This window comes from Myiozetetes cayanensis, unplaced genomic scaffold (genome assembly GCF_022539395.1).
Source record: "Myiozetetes cayanensis isolate MyiCay16 unplaced genomic scaffold, myiCay2020 scf18, whole genome shotgun sequence".
NCBI lineage: Eukaryota > Metazoa > Chordata > Aves > Passeriformes > Tyrannidae > Myiozetetes > Myiozetetes cayanensis.
In genome coordinates, this window is record NW_026087389.1 from 1,917,440 (window position 1) to 1,933,317 (window position 15,878).

Sequence of the window (15,878 nt, forward strand, 5' to 3'; positions counted from 1 at the left end):
AAGGTGCCCTTGGCAGGCATTAAAATTCCAATCAATAGAAACAGCAGAACGAGCTCAGCAATGTGTTCCAGCTCAAGGAGGACCACGGTGCTCCAGCACTCCCTCCCCTCCACACTTCTGCCACCCTAAGAAATCCAGAAAATAATGAAGGTTTACATTATTTCTGTACAGTTGGGATTTTATTTTTAGTTATTTATGTTTTATTTTCAACCATATGGTTGAAACCTATTTACTGGATAATCTCTCCCACAGATCATTTTAATTATTCTGTTGATGAAGCCAGATTTAATTTCAAATTCTAATGCCTTTTCTGTCTCTGTCATTCTCATACTATTGGTTTCCTTCTAAGTTGTCTTTATTCCCAGTGTAAAAGTGGTTTTTAGCTGATGTGGACTGGATTGACCTAGAGACAACCTTTGGATCAGGACAGTCAATCCACCACGGGCTTTGGCACATCTCAGGGAGCTTGTGCTGTCTTTATTTCCCTCCCTTTCTAAGCTGAAAGCTGTGGCCACTGGCTTTACAGTCTGAGCCCACAGACATCCTCTAACCCCAGGAACGTTACAAAGACTTCAGGAGAGACTTGCCCTGAGTTCTCCAAACCCCCTCCCCAGAGAGTCCCCAGGCACAGTGAATCCTCATCTGGTATCTCAGCAATTCCCTCCACACTCCTGTAAACAACCAGCATTAAAACTGACAGATAATTGTACAAGGTAACTGATTTTTTAAAAAATAAATCAGACCATTAAAAGCTCTCTGCGACTCATTGATTAGGAGGCCTTATGGTTATGTGGCTCTTTTTGCTGAGGGTGCTTTTCCACAGCCAATGTTTTGTCCTCTAATTTAAATCCAATGTGTTAGAAGTTAACAAATAATTATTTGAACACTCGGAAATTTGTTACAGTTAGTTGAGAAAGTAGGAAGGACTCTCACTGCTATTGGTAATTCCCAAATTTTCTTTGCAGACTTATCTGCACTAAACGAGAGGAGAGGCTCATTTCAGGCCACTGAGGTTCTCAAACTGCTAATTGGCTTGCAAGCAATCAACCCTTCATCCACCACTTTTAGCAGTTTGGGTGCAAAAGTTCTTTCAAGACACAGAGTTCAGTCTGCTCTCTCCTCTGAAATACACCCTCAAACTGTTTCCTAACCAGATGCCCAGGAAGACATAAAAATAAACCACATTTCCCATAAACACATGCATTACTTCAGAACAAAGTGCTGGTTGCTGAGTATGCACTTTAAACCACTACAAAGTCAAAAAAGGAGCTACTGACTCACTGTTGAATGTTCTGGGTTGCCTGACACTACTAACAGCAGAGGTAACAACAAATAAAAATACAAATCTCTTCTTGCACAGGTTAATGCAACTGTTCTACTGATAACCTGGCTCATGGTCACTGCTAATATCAGAGAAAAATCAAAGAAGTTAAAAATATCCATTTAAAAAAAAAAAAAAAGATGACACAAGATAGTTTAGCACCCTTACAGAAAGAAAGGTCATCTATTTTAAACATAGCATTTGTAAGAGAGAATCTGTGGGTCTGCGTTGTCAACTGGAGATTTCAGGTCCACAGAGAGCAAAGACACGTCTGAAATTAGGAGATAAAAGGATTGCTGGTTTCCTAAACTGAAGTGTTGGGTTCTACTCTAGGAAGAGCTGACCTTGTCAGGGTTTTGATCAAAACTCTTCTGGGGACAAAAGACCTTTAAAAATGCTGAAAACATCCCTCCCTAGCCTTCCTCCCCCATTTTTATTTTGCCACTGTGGCAGCAAATGTACGAAGTTGCCAAGTGAACACTTTGCATCCCCCTAAAGAAGCATTTCCACAGCTGACAGAGCTCCCAGAGCAGCTCCCTGAGACAAGGGCATGGAGGGGCAGGACAAGGGGAACAGCTTCCCACAGCCAGAGGGCAGGGATAGATGGGATACTGGGAAGGAATTCTTGGCTGTGAGGGTGGGCAGGCCCTGGCACAGGTTGCCCAGAGAAGCTGTGGCTGTCCCATCCCTGGAAGTGTCCAAGGCCAGGTAGGAGCAACCTGGGCTAGTGGAAGGTGTCCCTGCCCATGGCAGGGGGGGAAATTTAAGCTTTAAGATCTTTAAGATCCCTTCCCACCCAAACCATTCTGGAATTCTATAATGCTGCAAGGCCACAACTGCCCTGCCCTCTGCCAGTTCTGCAGGAGGAGAAGGGATTTAAAACATTTGTCTATTTGGTTGGTGTGAACCTTGAAAAGTGCACAAAGGAGACTCATCTTTATGGATGACAAATATCTGAGAGTGTGCTACAGCTGCACAGAGCTCTGCTGTTCAAAGACACCCAGAAAGGACCCCCCATGGCCCCAGCAGCACATCCCTCTGCCTGGATCACTGCAGCAACACCAACTCACCCAGAGTCTCCAGCAGCAGCTGGAGATGGATGGAAGAGGTCAGGCAGACCTGGAGCAGTATAACAAAAAAAACCAGCAGTGCATAATCACTTTGGTCTGATCTATTAGTGCTTATTTTTCAGCTCATGCTCCGTCTGCCATATCTGCAAGTTGCCCGTCAGCAACTGTGTTACCTCCAACCCTGAACTGAGCACGATAGATCTGATTCATGTAGCCCACTGCAGCATCCCCCACTGCTGGGCAGGATTCCCGGGAGCAGATAAATATTCCTCAGTCAGTAACATATGCATTTAGAGATAGAATATGTCCTGTTGAGATCAGTAGGAGTTTTATCACCGACTTTGTGAAAATGAGATCAAGCCCTTACTTGGAATATAAACGATGACTGAAAACTGCCAAACTCCCACAGCACATCATAAAACTCGGTATCAGTAACTACCTGCAGCCCAGCTCTGAGCAAATCTGACCTTTGGGTGTGTGGCTGCATCACTTCCATCACCCAGCACATGCCTATGACCTGCTGTAATCCTGCTCTGGACTGACTTCATGCTTTGACGGATTGTTTGCTTAAAAATCCCAGACTTTTAGTATCAATTTTAGAGTCTTATTCCACTGTTTAATTACAAGAAAATCTGTGTGGCTTCCAGGAAGCAAAGCACTGCAGATCCAGGCGTTGTTGAACCTGCCCTGCACCCCTCAGGTGCCCGGTGAAACCCTGTGCAGGGTGAGGAGCAGGTCCACGCACTCCCCTTTTCACTGGGAATCCTTTCCCAGCTCCGCACCCAGCGCCGACGGGAGATCTGCACGGACAGATGGCACGGCAGGTATCCCTCAACATATTCCTCTCAGCTTGCCCTCTATTTTTCTGTTCAGCAGGTGGAAACATGTGGAATATGAAAGGACTACAAATGCAGAGCACGAGGCAGGTTGTGCGTGCGACGACCACGGCTCTGCTCCCGCGGGACACGGCACAGCAGATTAGAGCCCAGCGTTTCCTGCTCATAATTACAAAGTTACTCCTTTTCCCCCCTCTCAAATGGTTTCATTAGCACTGCTGCAATGCAATAAGGTATTTTGTTTCTTATCTGATCATTTTAGCATTTTAATTTATGACATACAAGCGTAACTACCCTTCCTTTCACTCTTGATTAAACACGCGCATCCGAAATATTTCATGCTTAGCCAAGTGAATATTTTAAATATTTTTTTCCTGCACACAACAATTCTTAGGATGTCCGATCCTGTTTCTATTACAGGGAGAAAAGATGTCTTAGAGCAAGCATTTAAATGAATGTCAGTTGGAAGAAACACACACTGAGTGCAATTTGAGATAAAACTACCATTGATCCCTCCATGTACAGCCTTTGTGGCAGTGGTTGACGTGGCTATTGAAAAGAGACACTGGTGCCAGAGTTCTTCTAAGAGATAATCCGTCTTCTGAGAGAGGATTTAGGTTAAATGTACCTGTGAAAAACAGTGTATTTCAGCAGACATGATGAATGGCCTATTGTTCATCCTCCGCTGCCTTGCTTGGGCTGGGGGGGTTGGAAGCAGAGAAGAAAGCAAAGGCACCAGGCAGCCCTGACTGCAGTCTCAGCAGTGCATTTGTTCACTCTTTTCCCATAGTTCCTAGGCAGGAATATCTGGAGCAATTTTTAGCCTAACAGCAACTTCGCCTCACGCCACAACTCAACTGCAAATGTAAATGATTCCGGGCAATTGCGTTATTTATCAAATTATTTCTATTTCTCTCGCACGTCTCTGTAGCAGTTTATTACCTTTTTAATAATGCTCCCCATGCAATGAGGCAGAGACTGGGATTATTAAAATGATCTCATATATGCAGTCCTGGCCATTAGGCTATTTCAGGAAAACACAGGGAGGTTTATAAATACTCTCAGGTTTTAGTGCTCAGAGCACAGCCCTCCCCGAAATCAGGGACATCACTCAGGGGCACCTTCTCGTCACTTGAAGAATGGGCTGGTTCAGAGTACAATCCATAATTCCTGTGGCCCTGGGATGCTGTGTCCTTGCGTGACTACAACCTTTCTGTTGCATAAATAGGTGACAGGAAGGTGAGAGCTTCCTGCTTTGTAACATTAATCTCCATTAAAATACACACTTAGGTCAAAGTCAACGTCTTGGGGCTTCACTCGACACCCCTGATGGTTCCTGGGGTTCAGGGAGGAGAAGGCAGGGGTCAAGCATGATTTAACCCCACCCAGCACCCTGAGACTTTGCTCTACATCAATGACCAACCCAAACCAGCATCCCCACCAGGGCTGTCCAGGCTTGGGCTTCACCCTTGTTCTGTTACTCCAGATGTTTCTGACAATGGGTGAGAAAGGGATGGTGCCTACACTGCCACCAGCCTGGGACATCAGCACAACCTGAGGGCTCAGGACAGCCCCAGGGGCAAGGATGGGACAAGTTGGGTCTGTGTCTACAGCTGCCAGGACAAGTCTGAGGGAAATAGAGGACGCTCCTGTCTGCTGGATCCACATCACAGCGGTTTCCATCGGATCACCAACCTGAACTCCCAACTGATGTGAGTGCTCACATTTTACACACAGCCTCCTATGCATCTGCACCTTCTTGTCCTGTTGGTTTTGTCTCAGATAACCACCCAGAGCTGCTCCAGTATTTATTTGTCTATAAGTACTTGTCTTTTCACGGTTCACAGGAAAGCCTGAGCTAATTTAGAGCCTCTGTCAGAGCCCATTTAATTTAGTGCACGTCTTTCTCCTGCTGAAAGCAGGCATTAGATAAGGCCTTCCTTATCCATGACAACTGACAGGTCTCTTAACAGCAAACACCCTATAATTAATTTTCAGGTAAGAACTATATTTGCTCAAAATAAACCGAGGCAGAATCCTGTTGCATTGGGTTCAGCAGAATGTCTCCCACCAGCTTTGCTGGAGATCCATTTGAAATGGTTCTAAAGAGTCTTTGGATGAAACAGTTGAGCTCCTGAGGTGGTTCTGTGTGGCACAACTATGTGGGGCTGTTGGAATCTCTGTTGTGGAAGTGTTTCTCAATCTGTAAAATACACGTATTTTGTCCAAGGAAAATCACGCCAGAGAAGGCCCTGAGGAACATCTGCACCATTTTTACTAATACAGTGGAGTCACAAAGGACACTGGGAGGTTTTACTGCTAAATTACAGCAACTGTGCATTGGCTGGACAGAATTTGGGTTCATTTGTCATTTTCTGTGCTGAGAGACTACAATTGGAAAGCACAAAGAATTAAAACAAATCTTTTGGAAGGTCTCCCTAGGTAATGGCTCCTTCTTACCTTGCTGCATTGAAAAACACAGAGTGCTGCATTTTATCTTCTTAATTCCTGATATTGATTCAGAGAAATTACTTAAGAACAGTTCTTCCAGGGATGTGAACTGTTGTGTGTAAACGTGTTTTCATTTTAGGCTTTTCATTTACAGGTTTGCTAAGCATGAAGAACTAAAGGTGAGAAGAGTACAAATTGCAATTCTTTCAGATTCACAGAATGACAGAATGGTTTGTGCTGGAAGGGACCTTAAAGATCATCCAGTTCCAACCCCTTCCACCAGCCCAGGTTGCTCCAAGCCCTGTCCAACCTGGCCTTGGACACTTCCAGGGATCCAGGGGCAGCCACAGCTTCTCTGGGCAACCTGTGCCAGGGCCTGCCCACCCTCACAGCCAGGAATTTTTTCCCAATATCCCATCTAACCCTGCCCTCTGGCAGTGGGAAGCCATTCCCTGTGTCCTGTCATTATCTATCGATGCAAAAAGTCTCTCTCCCTCTTTTTGATAAACCCCCTTAAGTACTGACTTATCATAAAAACTTGGAAATATTATTCTAGAGAGAGAGAGAGAAAAACACCAGCACATATTTTGCTCTGATAAATATTTTTGAGGATATAGTAGGGACCCCTTTGGCAACATCAAACAGCATAACACCACTGAACTCAGCATCAGCTTAAACCAGTCACGGATCTGGCATCCCAAATTGTCCCACAATTTTCTTTTCCTACTGCAGTGATGGAGCAGTCCAAAGAAACAATACAGCATCCAGCCATTACTAGTATCTATAAACATAAAAGCTGTGTTTTGTCATCATCTTCCCTTTTGTCTGTAAATTTTTGAGACAAGTCTGGAAGTGACAAAACCTCATCCCGGTGGAGCGGGGTGGCAAGAGGGAAGGAAGGGAGCATTTACAGCTATTAGAGGCTTCATGTAGATTGTTTAAAGATGCCTAGAGTTATAATTCAAATATAAAAATATCCCCAGGTTATCAAAGAAGAACAGTTCTCTAGAAAATATCTTTCTTAAGGGATGCTGATAACGGGAGGAAACAAATGAAAACCAAATACAAGCACTGCGAGCGGCCCTGAAGGGAGCGAGTGGGCTGTGGTGAATTCCAAATAATAGAAACCTTTTGCCTCCTCTCCCTCACTGCTCCTTTTTTACTACACACAGAATTAAAATGAATACAGTAAGAAAGCCCATGTCATGAAAATAAATATTGGAGGGAGCGGATTTCTGTGAGGCAAAGGAGAGCTCACTCTTACAGCTTTCATTCCTGAACCGCGTGGCAACGACAGTCTGAGCGATATGGGAGGACTCCACAAGTCTGGAAGGGTCCATTTGTGCAAAGAGCCAATTTTGGTGGGAAATGAAGACCACAGCCCACGGGAAACAGCCCTTTTGACACAACCTGGCAGTTCATTTTACAGACTGAGTTGGCCGTTTGCTGTAAACCGTGAAGGCACCGTGAAGGACAGGGATGCTCTGCACCTGAAACAAGACTCAGGACCCGGAGCAGCTTTTGTGGTGGCAGCAAAGGGGCAAAGCACATTTTTCAAACCACCCCATGAAAGGCTAAAGCATCCCTTTCTGCCCAATTACCCAGCAGAGACACACAGCTCTCCACATGCACGCCCTCGTGCTCGGACGCGAGGCCAATCTTGGGTAGAAAGCAGCAGGTGCCACAAAGCCACTACTGCTTTCACTCTACCTAATGTTCAGTGAAATATCTGCTTTGCTCAGTCTTCCAGGGCAGTGACTACAGCCCAAGCCATGGAAATTAAATAACTTCTCCCAGTCTATGAAGAGGGACAGCGGAAATCCGAGGAATCAAGTTTGGAAGCGCCGCCTCCCCAACTTCCCGGCAAGGACAAGCCACCACCCTCTACCTACAGCAAACGCTGTGGAGGTCTGTGGAATGTAAGAACTCAACAAGGGAACTCCACTGAAGCTCATAAAAAATTATTCTCTTAGGAGAAAAAATATCCGTGCCAGGTTTTCCGTGCATCAGCTGCTGACACAAACTGTTTCTGGGAGCGTTCGTGAGATCAGAGCAGAAGAAGCAGTAAATGCATTCTCAGCTTATTTGTTCCAGCTGATACCACCAGAATGGAAGCCCAAAGGCGTAGTCTTTCACAGATAACACATCTTCCCCCTCCAGTTTCAACAAAAAAATGCCCACAGTACAAAGAGAAATTACCCAGTGCACTTGTTATGGACATTAACAGATTTGTGAGATCCAAAGCCACATTTAAATCACTTAAAATTGATGTTTAAATAGCCATTAAAAATTTCAGCACATCCAAAAAGTTCATTAGGAAGCCTTTCTCTCCTTTAGACATGCAATTATTTCCTTGGATTTTAAAAGTGCATCTCGAAGCGTGGCCCTAACTGTAAAATCATTACCTTGATCATAAAAATATCCCAGAGAAGAAATATTCGATAATAATTATTCCCTTCAAAATGCTACAGACTCACTACAGCCATTATTAGTATTTTCTTCAGCTGGGGGACAAGCACACATCAATTCCAAAGTGCATTTAGGAGACTAATTACAGGCATTTACCTCTAAAGCACTGGCTGCAGTGTGTGCAGGACCCTGTCCTGCTGCCTCTGACAGCAGGGAGGGATTTACTCCTTCCTGCACCATCTTTACAGGGAGGGAGAAACAATTTGACCCTTCATATTTGTATCTAGAGATGAAGTTAATAATTACAAAGATGAGAGACCTTGGCTTGGGCCAAACCTTGCCTGGGCTGCTGTCAGGAGCTGGTTCCAGCAGGGATGTCCTACACGTGTCTCACCGAGCACTACAATAACACCACGCTGAAAATAATCTGCTGGGAAAATAGGAACAGATTGCTGATGTTACAGGAGGCTGTGGCAAGGTGTGAGAGAGAGTCTCGTTCCAGGGACGCCAGCGGAAACTTGGCAGCGGTTGGGATTCCACTCCTCCATGCACTCAGCAACAGTTTGTGGCTGGTTACAGGGAAAAATTTCCCAGTTCTACAGGAGCAGATGAAGGAAATGGAGATTTTAGGGATCAGCCTAATTACTTGAGGCTTACAAAATAAACCAGCACCAAATCTGGATCCTACATAAATTTCTAACCCTTCTCAGGGAACATTTTAGTAGTAACATTTATAGAATCATAAATCATTTAGGTTGGAAAACCCCTCTAAGATCATGGAGTCCAACCATTAACCCAGCACTGCCAAGCCACCACTAACCCATGTCCCCAAGTGCCACATCTACACAGTTTTTAAATCCCTCCAGGGATGGGGACTCCACCATGGCCCTGGGCACCCTGTTCCATGGTGGGTAACCCTTTCAGTCAGGAAATTTTTGCTGATATCCAATCTAAACCTCTCCTGGTTCAAGAGGAGAAGGAAAGGACAATTCAAGAATCAACTGGACTCTCCTGCTTGCTGTTGATACTGAAGAAAAGTTCAATCATGACCAAGCTGCTGAAGTGGAACCGATGGACACCTAAGGGCTATGGAGGGACCATTCATAGGGCTGTGCACACAAGCACATGGTTGATATCTCAAACTACAAAAGCAACAGGACTTCTCTCTGCCAGAGACACACAAAGGAAAGAAAACAGGTCCATGAACCACCCCTAAGTTGACAGAACCACAACCGTGACAAGCTGATGCTAAACATACTGTGACTTGAAAATCACAGAATGGCTTGGGTTGGGAGGGACCATAAAGACAGTCCAGCTCCATCCCCTGCCATGGGCAGGGACACCTTCCACGAGACCAACCTGCTCCAAGCCCTGTCCAACCTGCCTTTGATTTTCCAGAGCAACACAGAGCCAAAACCAGCTGCTTCTGGGAAACAAACAGTCCACGAACAGGGGGCCACCAAGCCTAGGACAACGGCTTTCCAAGACCTCTGACCACCAAATCAAGTGGTTCCCTGGCTCATTTTAGCTCTCTTTCTGCAGGAAATTACCTAAAGCAGGTTGACACGTCGGTTATTTCAGATGTTCCAATGAAGTAGAGCCATCTCCTGCCATTGTCTCTGAAAAGTAAGATGAATGTTGCACTGTCGAGTCAAACTTCAAAAAGCTATTTGCAGGGTGTCATTTTTCATTTTGCCTAGGCAGGGTGTAATGAAAACCCGACAAGTTATTGATGCTTTGGTTACCTGTCTGCCTTCAAGAAATTGCACAGGTGCTTTATTTAAAAAAAAAAAAAAAAAAAAAAAAAGAAAGAAAGAGAGTCAACACAATTAATGTGAAACAATGATAGGAAGCATCCTTTGAGGTTTTCTTTTCTGCTGAAGTGTCACGAGACGGTGTGTCCAAAAGCCACTGCTGGCAATTCATCTCTTAAGTAATCAGTATAAAAATATCACCATGGTTTGTACCCTGGCACCAGCCTGGGAAAGATGTGCTGTCTCTCCTCTTGCCTGTTTTCTTTCTGGCTGTTTAAAGTAATTAACCACTAATTAGGAAGTTTGAGGCAATAAATAAAACCTGGAATTTATACAACTTTTTAAACTCGAGACACGCTGAAAGAATGGGGGGAAAAAACCCCTTTCTTGCTCGATTTTACAACATTTCCTTCTCAAAATGCCATATCAACATAGATATTTTTAAATTCCTGTTACAAAAATAATACCTAAATAAGGAGGTCCTTAGGATGTGAACTCTCAAGAAAACCATGGCTAAAGTCTTCCAGGGGGAAAAGACTTACTGACCAGTTCTGAAGTGTGGAAGACAACAAAACATTCAGTGAGAGCTTTCTGCTTTTCCTTGGCCCCAATCACTCCAGCTCCTGGGAGGAGGGATTGCTGTTTTGGGTTTTTACCTGGTGACTCCTGTGGCTTCGTGCCAGCCAGGGGAATTGAGGACAGAACAGAGCAGCTCAGCATCCCCCAGGACAGCACCTTCAGCCTCCTCTCTGGAGCAGCTCTGGAAGTGGCCAGGTTGGACAAGGCTTGGAGCAATCTGGGCTAGTGGAAGGTGTCCCTGCCCATGGCAAGGCTTAAAATAAGATGGTCTTTAAGGTCCCTTCCAACCCAAACCTTTCTAGGTTTGACTTTCAGAACCAAACTCACCCTCCCAGACTGTCTCTGGCTCCAGGCTGTGGTGGAGAGTGACAGTGAAATACCTGGCAAAGTCTGCACCTAAATTACTGAAACCTTGGAGCAGATAAGGCAGTTTTGATAACTGAGCACTTTCTGGAAGTGCAGCTCTGTCTCCTCAACGTTATTTGTCAAGGTCTGAGTTATCTGGGCGCTCTTTACACTTCCAAACACTTCCTGCCTGCACTCAGTGGGTAAATGCCACTATATGCTGCTTTTCTGAGCTTTTATTGGTTTTCAGCTACAAAAAAATCCCAGTCTTGGTGCTGCAAGCGGAGTGTGTGTGTGCAACTGTGCTCACACATCACAGGGCTTGTCAGGGCTGCAAGATAATGGGACCAACTGGGAAAATTTCCATGAAGATATCGAGTGTGCCTGGAGTATGTAGGTCAGATCCTGCTCTAACAAAGTGCACTGTGAGGGTCTTTTTATACAGAAGCTTGTTTAATTAAGATAACAGATGTTGCTATTACACAAGTCATAGTGAAAGGCTGTTTAATTGGACACTTTCATATTCTTTGCTACCAGCACAGAACATAATTTGTTTTTTTATGATTTTCTTTCCTTACAATTAAACTGTATAAACAATGCAGGCACTGTATATTCAGAGGAAAGAAACAGCTCTAATGATGTAGGGGCTTTACATGAAGAAGAACAGGAGAAAAGCAATTTGTTTTGGGGCTCAAAAGTACAATAATTTTTCTGTCCTGGCCTGAGTACGTGTCTGGTGGCAGGGTAAATGTGACTTCCAAGAGCTTTGGGGGAACATCAGGAATTAGGACCGTTGTGGACATATTTTAAATAGAAGTTCTCTTGGTTTTCCTGCACTCCATCTGCCACTGGGGAGCAAAGGAGAACAGGCACAGCAGGAAGCCAAGGCAGACCATTTCCACCATCACGAGGATGAACACCACTCGCACTTGTGAATAAGTGCTGCTCTCTGTGGGAGCCACGCCAAAACGACAAAGAAATGGAAAGGTTTCTGTGATCAGATCACCTGAAAAGGAAGGTTTTAGAGCACTAGCCTCAGTAACAGATGTATCTAATGTTGTGGCACCAGATGTAATTGAATTATTAGGAGAGGATCAACAAAATCCTGCAAGAACAATCTGACTGCTACGACTTCCCCTCCTACTCCTGCCACTGAATAACATATCACAAATGGGAAATACTGTGGATTGGGGGAGGCTTGGATTTAGGAGTTCAGGGGTTTAAAGGAAAATTCCAGTTTTTCTGGCCTGGTTTGGAATGCCAGCCCTCCTCAGGCAGCAGGGCAGTAACTCTTTGATCTTGATCTCATGGGCTTAAGTCCAGCATCACTTCTGAGTCCCACTGATGTGGGTGTGACATGAGAAAAGAGGACCTGGGACATGAGGTCCCAGCCCTCCAAAATCGACTTTCTTGTATTGGGAGTCAGGATAAAGAGACTGGAGGTTAAACACATGTGGAAATATGAATACAGGAGAAACAACTGGAAGTGACAAACATTCTGAACTCACCTCAGACCTCTCTGACGAACGATCTGACGTGACCTAAGGACACACCACAGTTCTGCAATGGCCAGAAGACACCACTTCCACCTTGAGCTCTGGGTGCTTGTTGGCTTCTGGAATGACTCCCTACGAGCTGCAGCTGGCTCAGACTTCCAGGTTATGTGTGATTAATGAAAGGGGAAAGCAACTTCTGCTGAGGAGTGTGCTGGGGCAAGGAGGTCCTAAACACTGCTTGTGTCCTACTGCCTCTCTGATGCTGCAGCCTGAACAGCTTTAAGATGACCATTCCTACCCTCCCCTGTTCCTGAGTGAGGCTTTCCCAGGGGTGGATGTATTTCAGTCATGCTCCACCTGCTTGTAATCTCCCAGTGGCCCTACAAGGCTGATCTGTAAAAGAGGCATTACCAGGACTGATGACTCTCCCAGAGTGTAACAACTGTTTGGTGCTGAAATGTGAGGGGAAGATCAAGGGTAGAAAATTATCTCTGTAGCTCTGCCCATACAGAAATAGTCTTTGTTTCCAACCAGCATTTGCAATAGATCTGTATCTGGGCTATAGCTGTTCCTATATAAAATTTACCTTCTGGACTCAGGTTACTAACATCATTTTGGCTCAGCTAGGCCTCCAAGGCAGGATTTCCATTATTATGGAGATGAACTGCCTTTAATGACTGAAATAATATAATTGTACCCCAGAGCAGAATTTCTGATAACACAATTGCACAGTTCTCAACCACCAGCAAGAGATGCCTTCAGGCCACGTTATTCATTAGAGGTGCAGAACACACCACCTCAGCCTCCAGAGAAGGATATGAAACCTAAACCAATAAAGCTCCTTTTTTTTTTAAACCATGGCAGTCTCTGCTCTCCAGGCAAACCTTGAACACCACACTTCATTGTGCCTCCTGGACAGCAGTGGCCTCCAGAGCAAGAGTCCCAGCAGCAAAAACCAAGCACGGTGTCTCCAGCAAGGAGTTTAATGCTACACAACAGCTGAAAAGTCACAAAAAGCCCCGGGAGAAACTCTGGAGTGATTGCCATGGCAGCTGTGAGGCTGAACATCAGAATGCAGAGCGAGGACTGACACAACAACATTGCTTTTAACTCCCCCTGGAATTGGAGGGATCATCTATATTGATTAACCTTCACGTGATCAACCTTCAGCCTGGAGAAGTATCCAGATGTTCAGGTGCCTCTCTGGAACTCAAAGGACTCTTTAATGTCAGTTTAAGCAGATATTTCATTTCAGTTTCTTCTCCCATGCCTGTCTAAAAGTTCTGTTTCCCATCCTAGATGAAGAGATTTCAACAGCAGCTTTTCCTGCCATCTTTCTTCCCAGATTCCAACAGAGTTTTTCTACAGCCAAGAAAGTTCTTGTTCAAAGCCCATGCCCAGCGTGGGTATGAGGAGATACTGGGGCAGGACTCCAGTCAAGGGACAGCAGGAAGGAGATCACATTTCAGACAGTAAAGGAACCAGGAATGCAGCCCCACAAAGCAGAGCACAGGCACTCCCGTGCAGGCGGACGGTGCTGAGGATCAACACCACAATCACATCAGACAACCTCATTTCCTAATTGTGCATTTCACACAGTCCCCAGGTACAGCCTGCAGGGCTGGTGTGGTTAATAAAGGTGGTGGCAAGGATTCAAGGCCCTGGTCCCCACAGGAGGCACAGCCAACCCCGGGCAAGAGCTGAGCAGGTCCAGCTGCCAAGGCAACAGCGCTGCTCATTAAGGCACTCTGCCAGAGAGTCCCCACTGCATCATCTGGCTGGCACAAAAACCCCTGGGCTGAAGTAGCTGAAGATTTCACACCTGCTTGGGCACATTTCACGTCTGGTTTCCCATCCAGGGCTGGGTGCCCAGGTGGGAGGCTCCCGGTCCTGGCAGGAGCAGGAGGAGCGGGCACCGAGTGCCTGCACCTCAGCCTGGCTGTGTTTGCATCCGAGCTGAACACTGCACTGCTCAGAGGAGCTGGTGACCCACAACCCACCTCCCAGCCCTGCAGGGGCAGTCCCACTCCTACATTCACACGAGGAGCAAGAGCTGTGCCATGCTGAGAACAGCCCTGAGAACACAGCCTGTTCTGCTCCAGCCACGCCAGTGAGGACAGGGGGACAGCTGGGACCTCATGGGTCTGACCCTCCAACACTTCAGCACTGAACACCTCCCATTCTTTGCACCATCTTCACCAGAAAAGCAGGTTATTTCAGTTTTAAAAAATCAATATACCTTGATCTGTGAGAGCTCTGATCTCCCACAGCTTTGTGCCCTGCCTGGGGAAGCTTTGTGTCGTTCATCACCCAGTGCTCTTCACCCCAAGGGGTGATGCTGAACACTCCACACACAACAGCTTTGTAAAAAACTTAATTATCCAGAAATAGGGTGTTCAATATTTTAATAATGTGGCTCAAAATGAACTATAGCTTTTTGCACATTCATACACACCACCACAGTACATATTTCAATGTACAGGTTGGTCGAGTGGAGCAAGACTAGACTTTTCAAGATAAAAGAGCATCCCAGACAGATTTAAGCTTTTAAACATAACAATTTCCTGTAATTTCTGTCTTTCTGACCTTTAGGCCAGGATTTTCCCCATCAATCCCACTGCCACATCACATTTTGGAGGAGTGTCAAGGACAGCTCTCTGTGTCCTGCTCTCAGGAGCTGCACAGGTGGGACAGGTAACACAACCTCACCCCTACACCAACAACAAATCACTGCAACACCACATGAGGACTTGAAAGGTTGACTCCAACTTCCTACTAACGCTCTCCTTTTGAATTTAAAAAAAAAAAAAAAAGAAAAAAATTGCTTGGCCAGCCTGCAAAAGCCACTTCCAAGTCAGGTTTTAGGACTGCCAAATTAATTACTGGCCCCAAATAATTCCCATTTGCAGTGCAGTGAGTAATGGACCAGAGCCGTGTAATTTGCAGTGGAGACTTTTATCTCCTGGGTATTTTTTGTTTTTTTAAACAATGGCTATTTAGAGCAATGCAGAGGCAAAGTTTTTTTTTTTTTTTGGAGTGCATCTTTATCAGCTTCTTGGCAGGGATGCTTTAGCAGCACACAGAGATGGGGAGGGCACAATGGGAATAGGAATCTCACCAGCTCCTTGAGACTGAACAGTTTCCACATGTATTTGCAAGTCAATTTTGTGAAGCTATTAATGACAAATTTAGCTTTCATTGCTGCAAGTCCCTGGGTTGGAGCAAGTTAATGAAAGAAATGGTTACTTTAAGACATTACCTCTCATTTTCTCTTAGGATGTCTTTTCCTTTCTTCCAAGAATAAGTAGGTCTGGGGGAAGCTTTGGGCTTACACTCAATGATGACTTCACCACCCACTTTCACAAGAGTTAACTTCTTCAAGAGTGTTTTGGAGAAGTCTGGCCCGATGGCTGAAAGAAAAGAAACAACACAAACCACATCAGAATCCCCTCTGGAAAAAACAAATTCAGACTCTTTGGAACATTGCAGCTTTCCAGGGCTGTTTCTCACTTGGAATTCCTTCATGACTGGACTTTATGAACCACGTGCAGCTGGGGCAAACAGACACCTGAGAGCTTCAAGGCTTGGTTCAAAATGCATGTTTAGCCAAAAAGCTG

The 15,878-nt window shown here is 45.3% G+C and overlaps 1 protein-coding gene across 3 annotated transcripts in view; it reads right to left on the minus strand.

Annotated features, from left to right (window-relative positions):
• The window catches only part of LOC126638932 (contactin-4), a 269,307-nt gene that overhangs the window by 32,891 nt on the left and 220,538 nt on the right, over nt 1–15,878 (minus strand). For all 3 annotated transcript variants that reach the window (XM_050313252.1, XM_050313250.1, XM_050313251.1), the window contains one exon: nt 15,521–15,671. In XM_050313252.1, the coding sequence (XP_050169209.1) occupies nt 15,521–15,671 (151 nt within the window). The remainder of the gene's footprint in view (nt 1–15,520; nt 15,672–15,878) is intronic.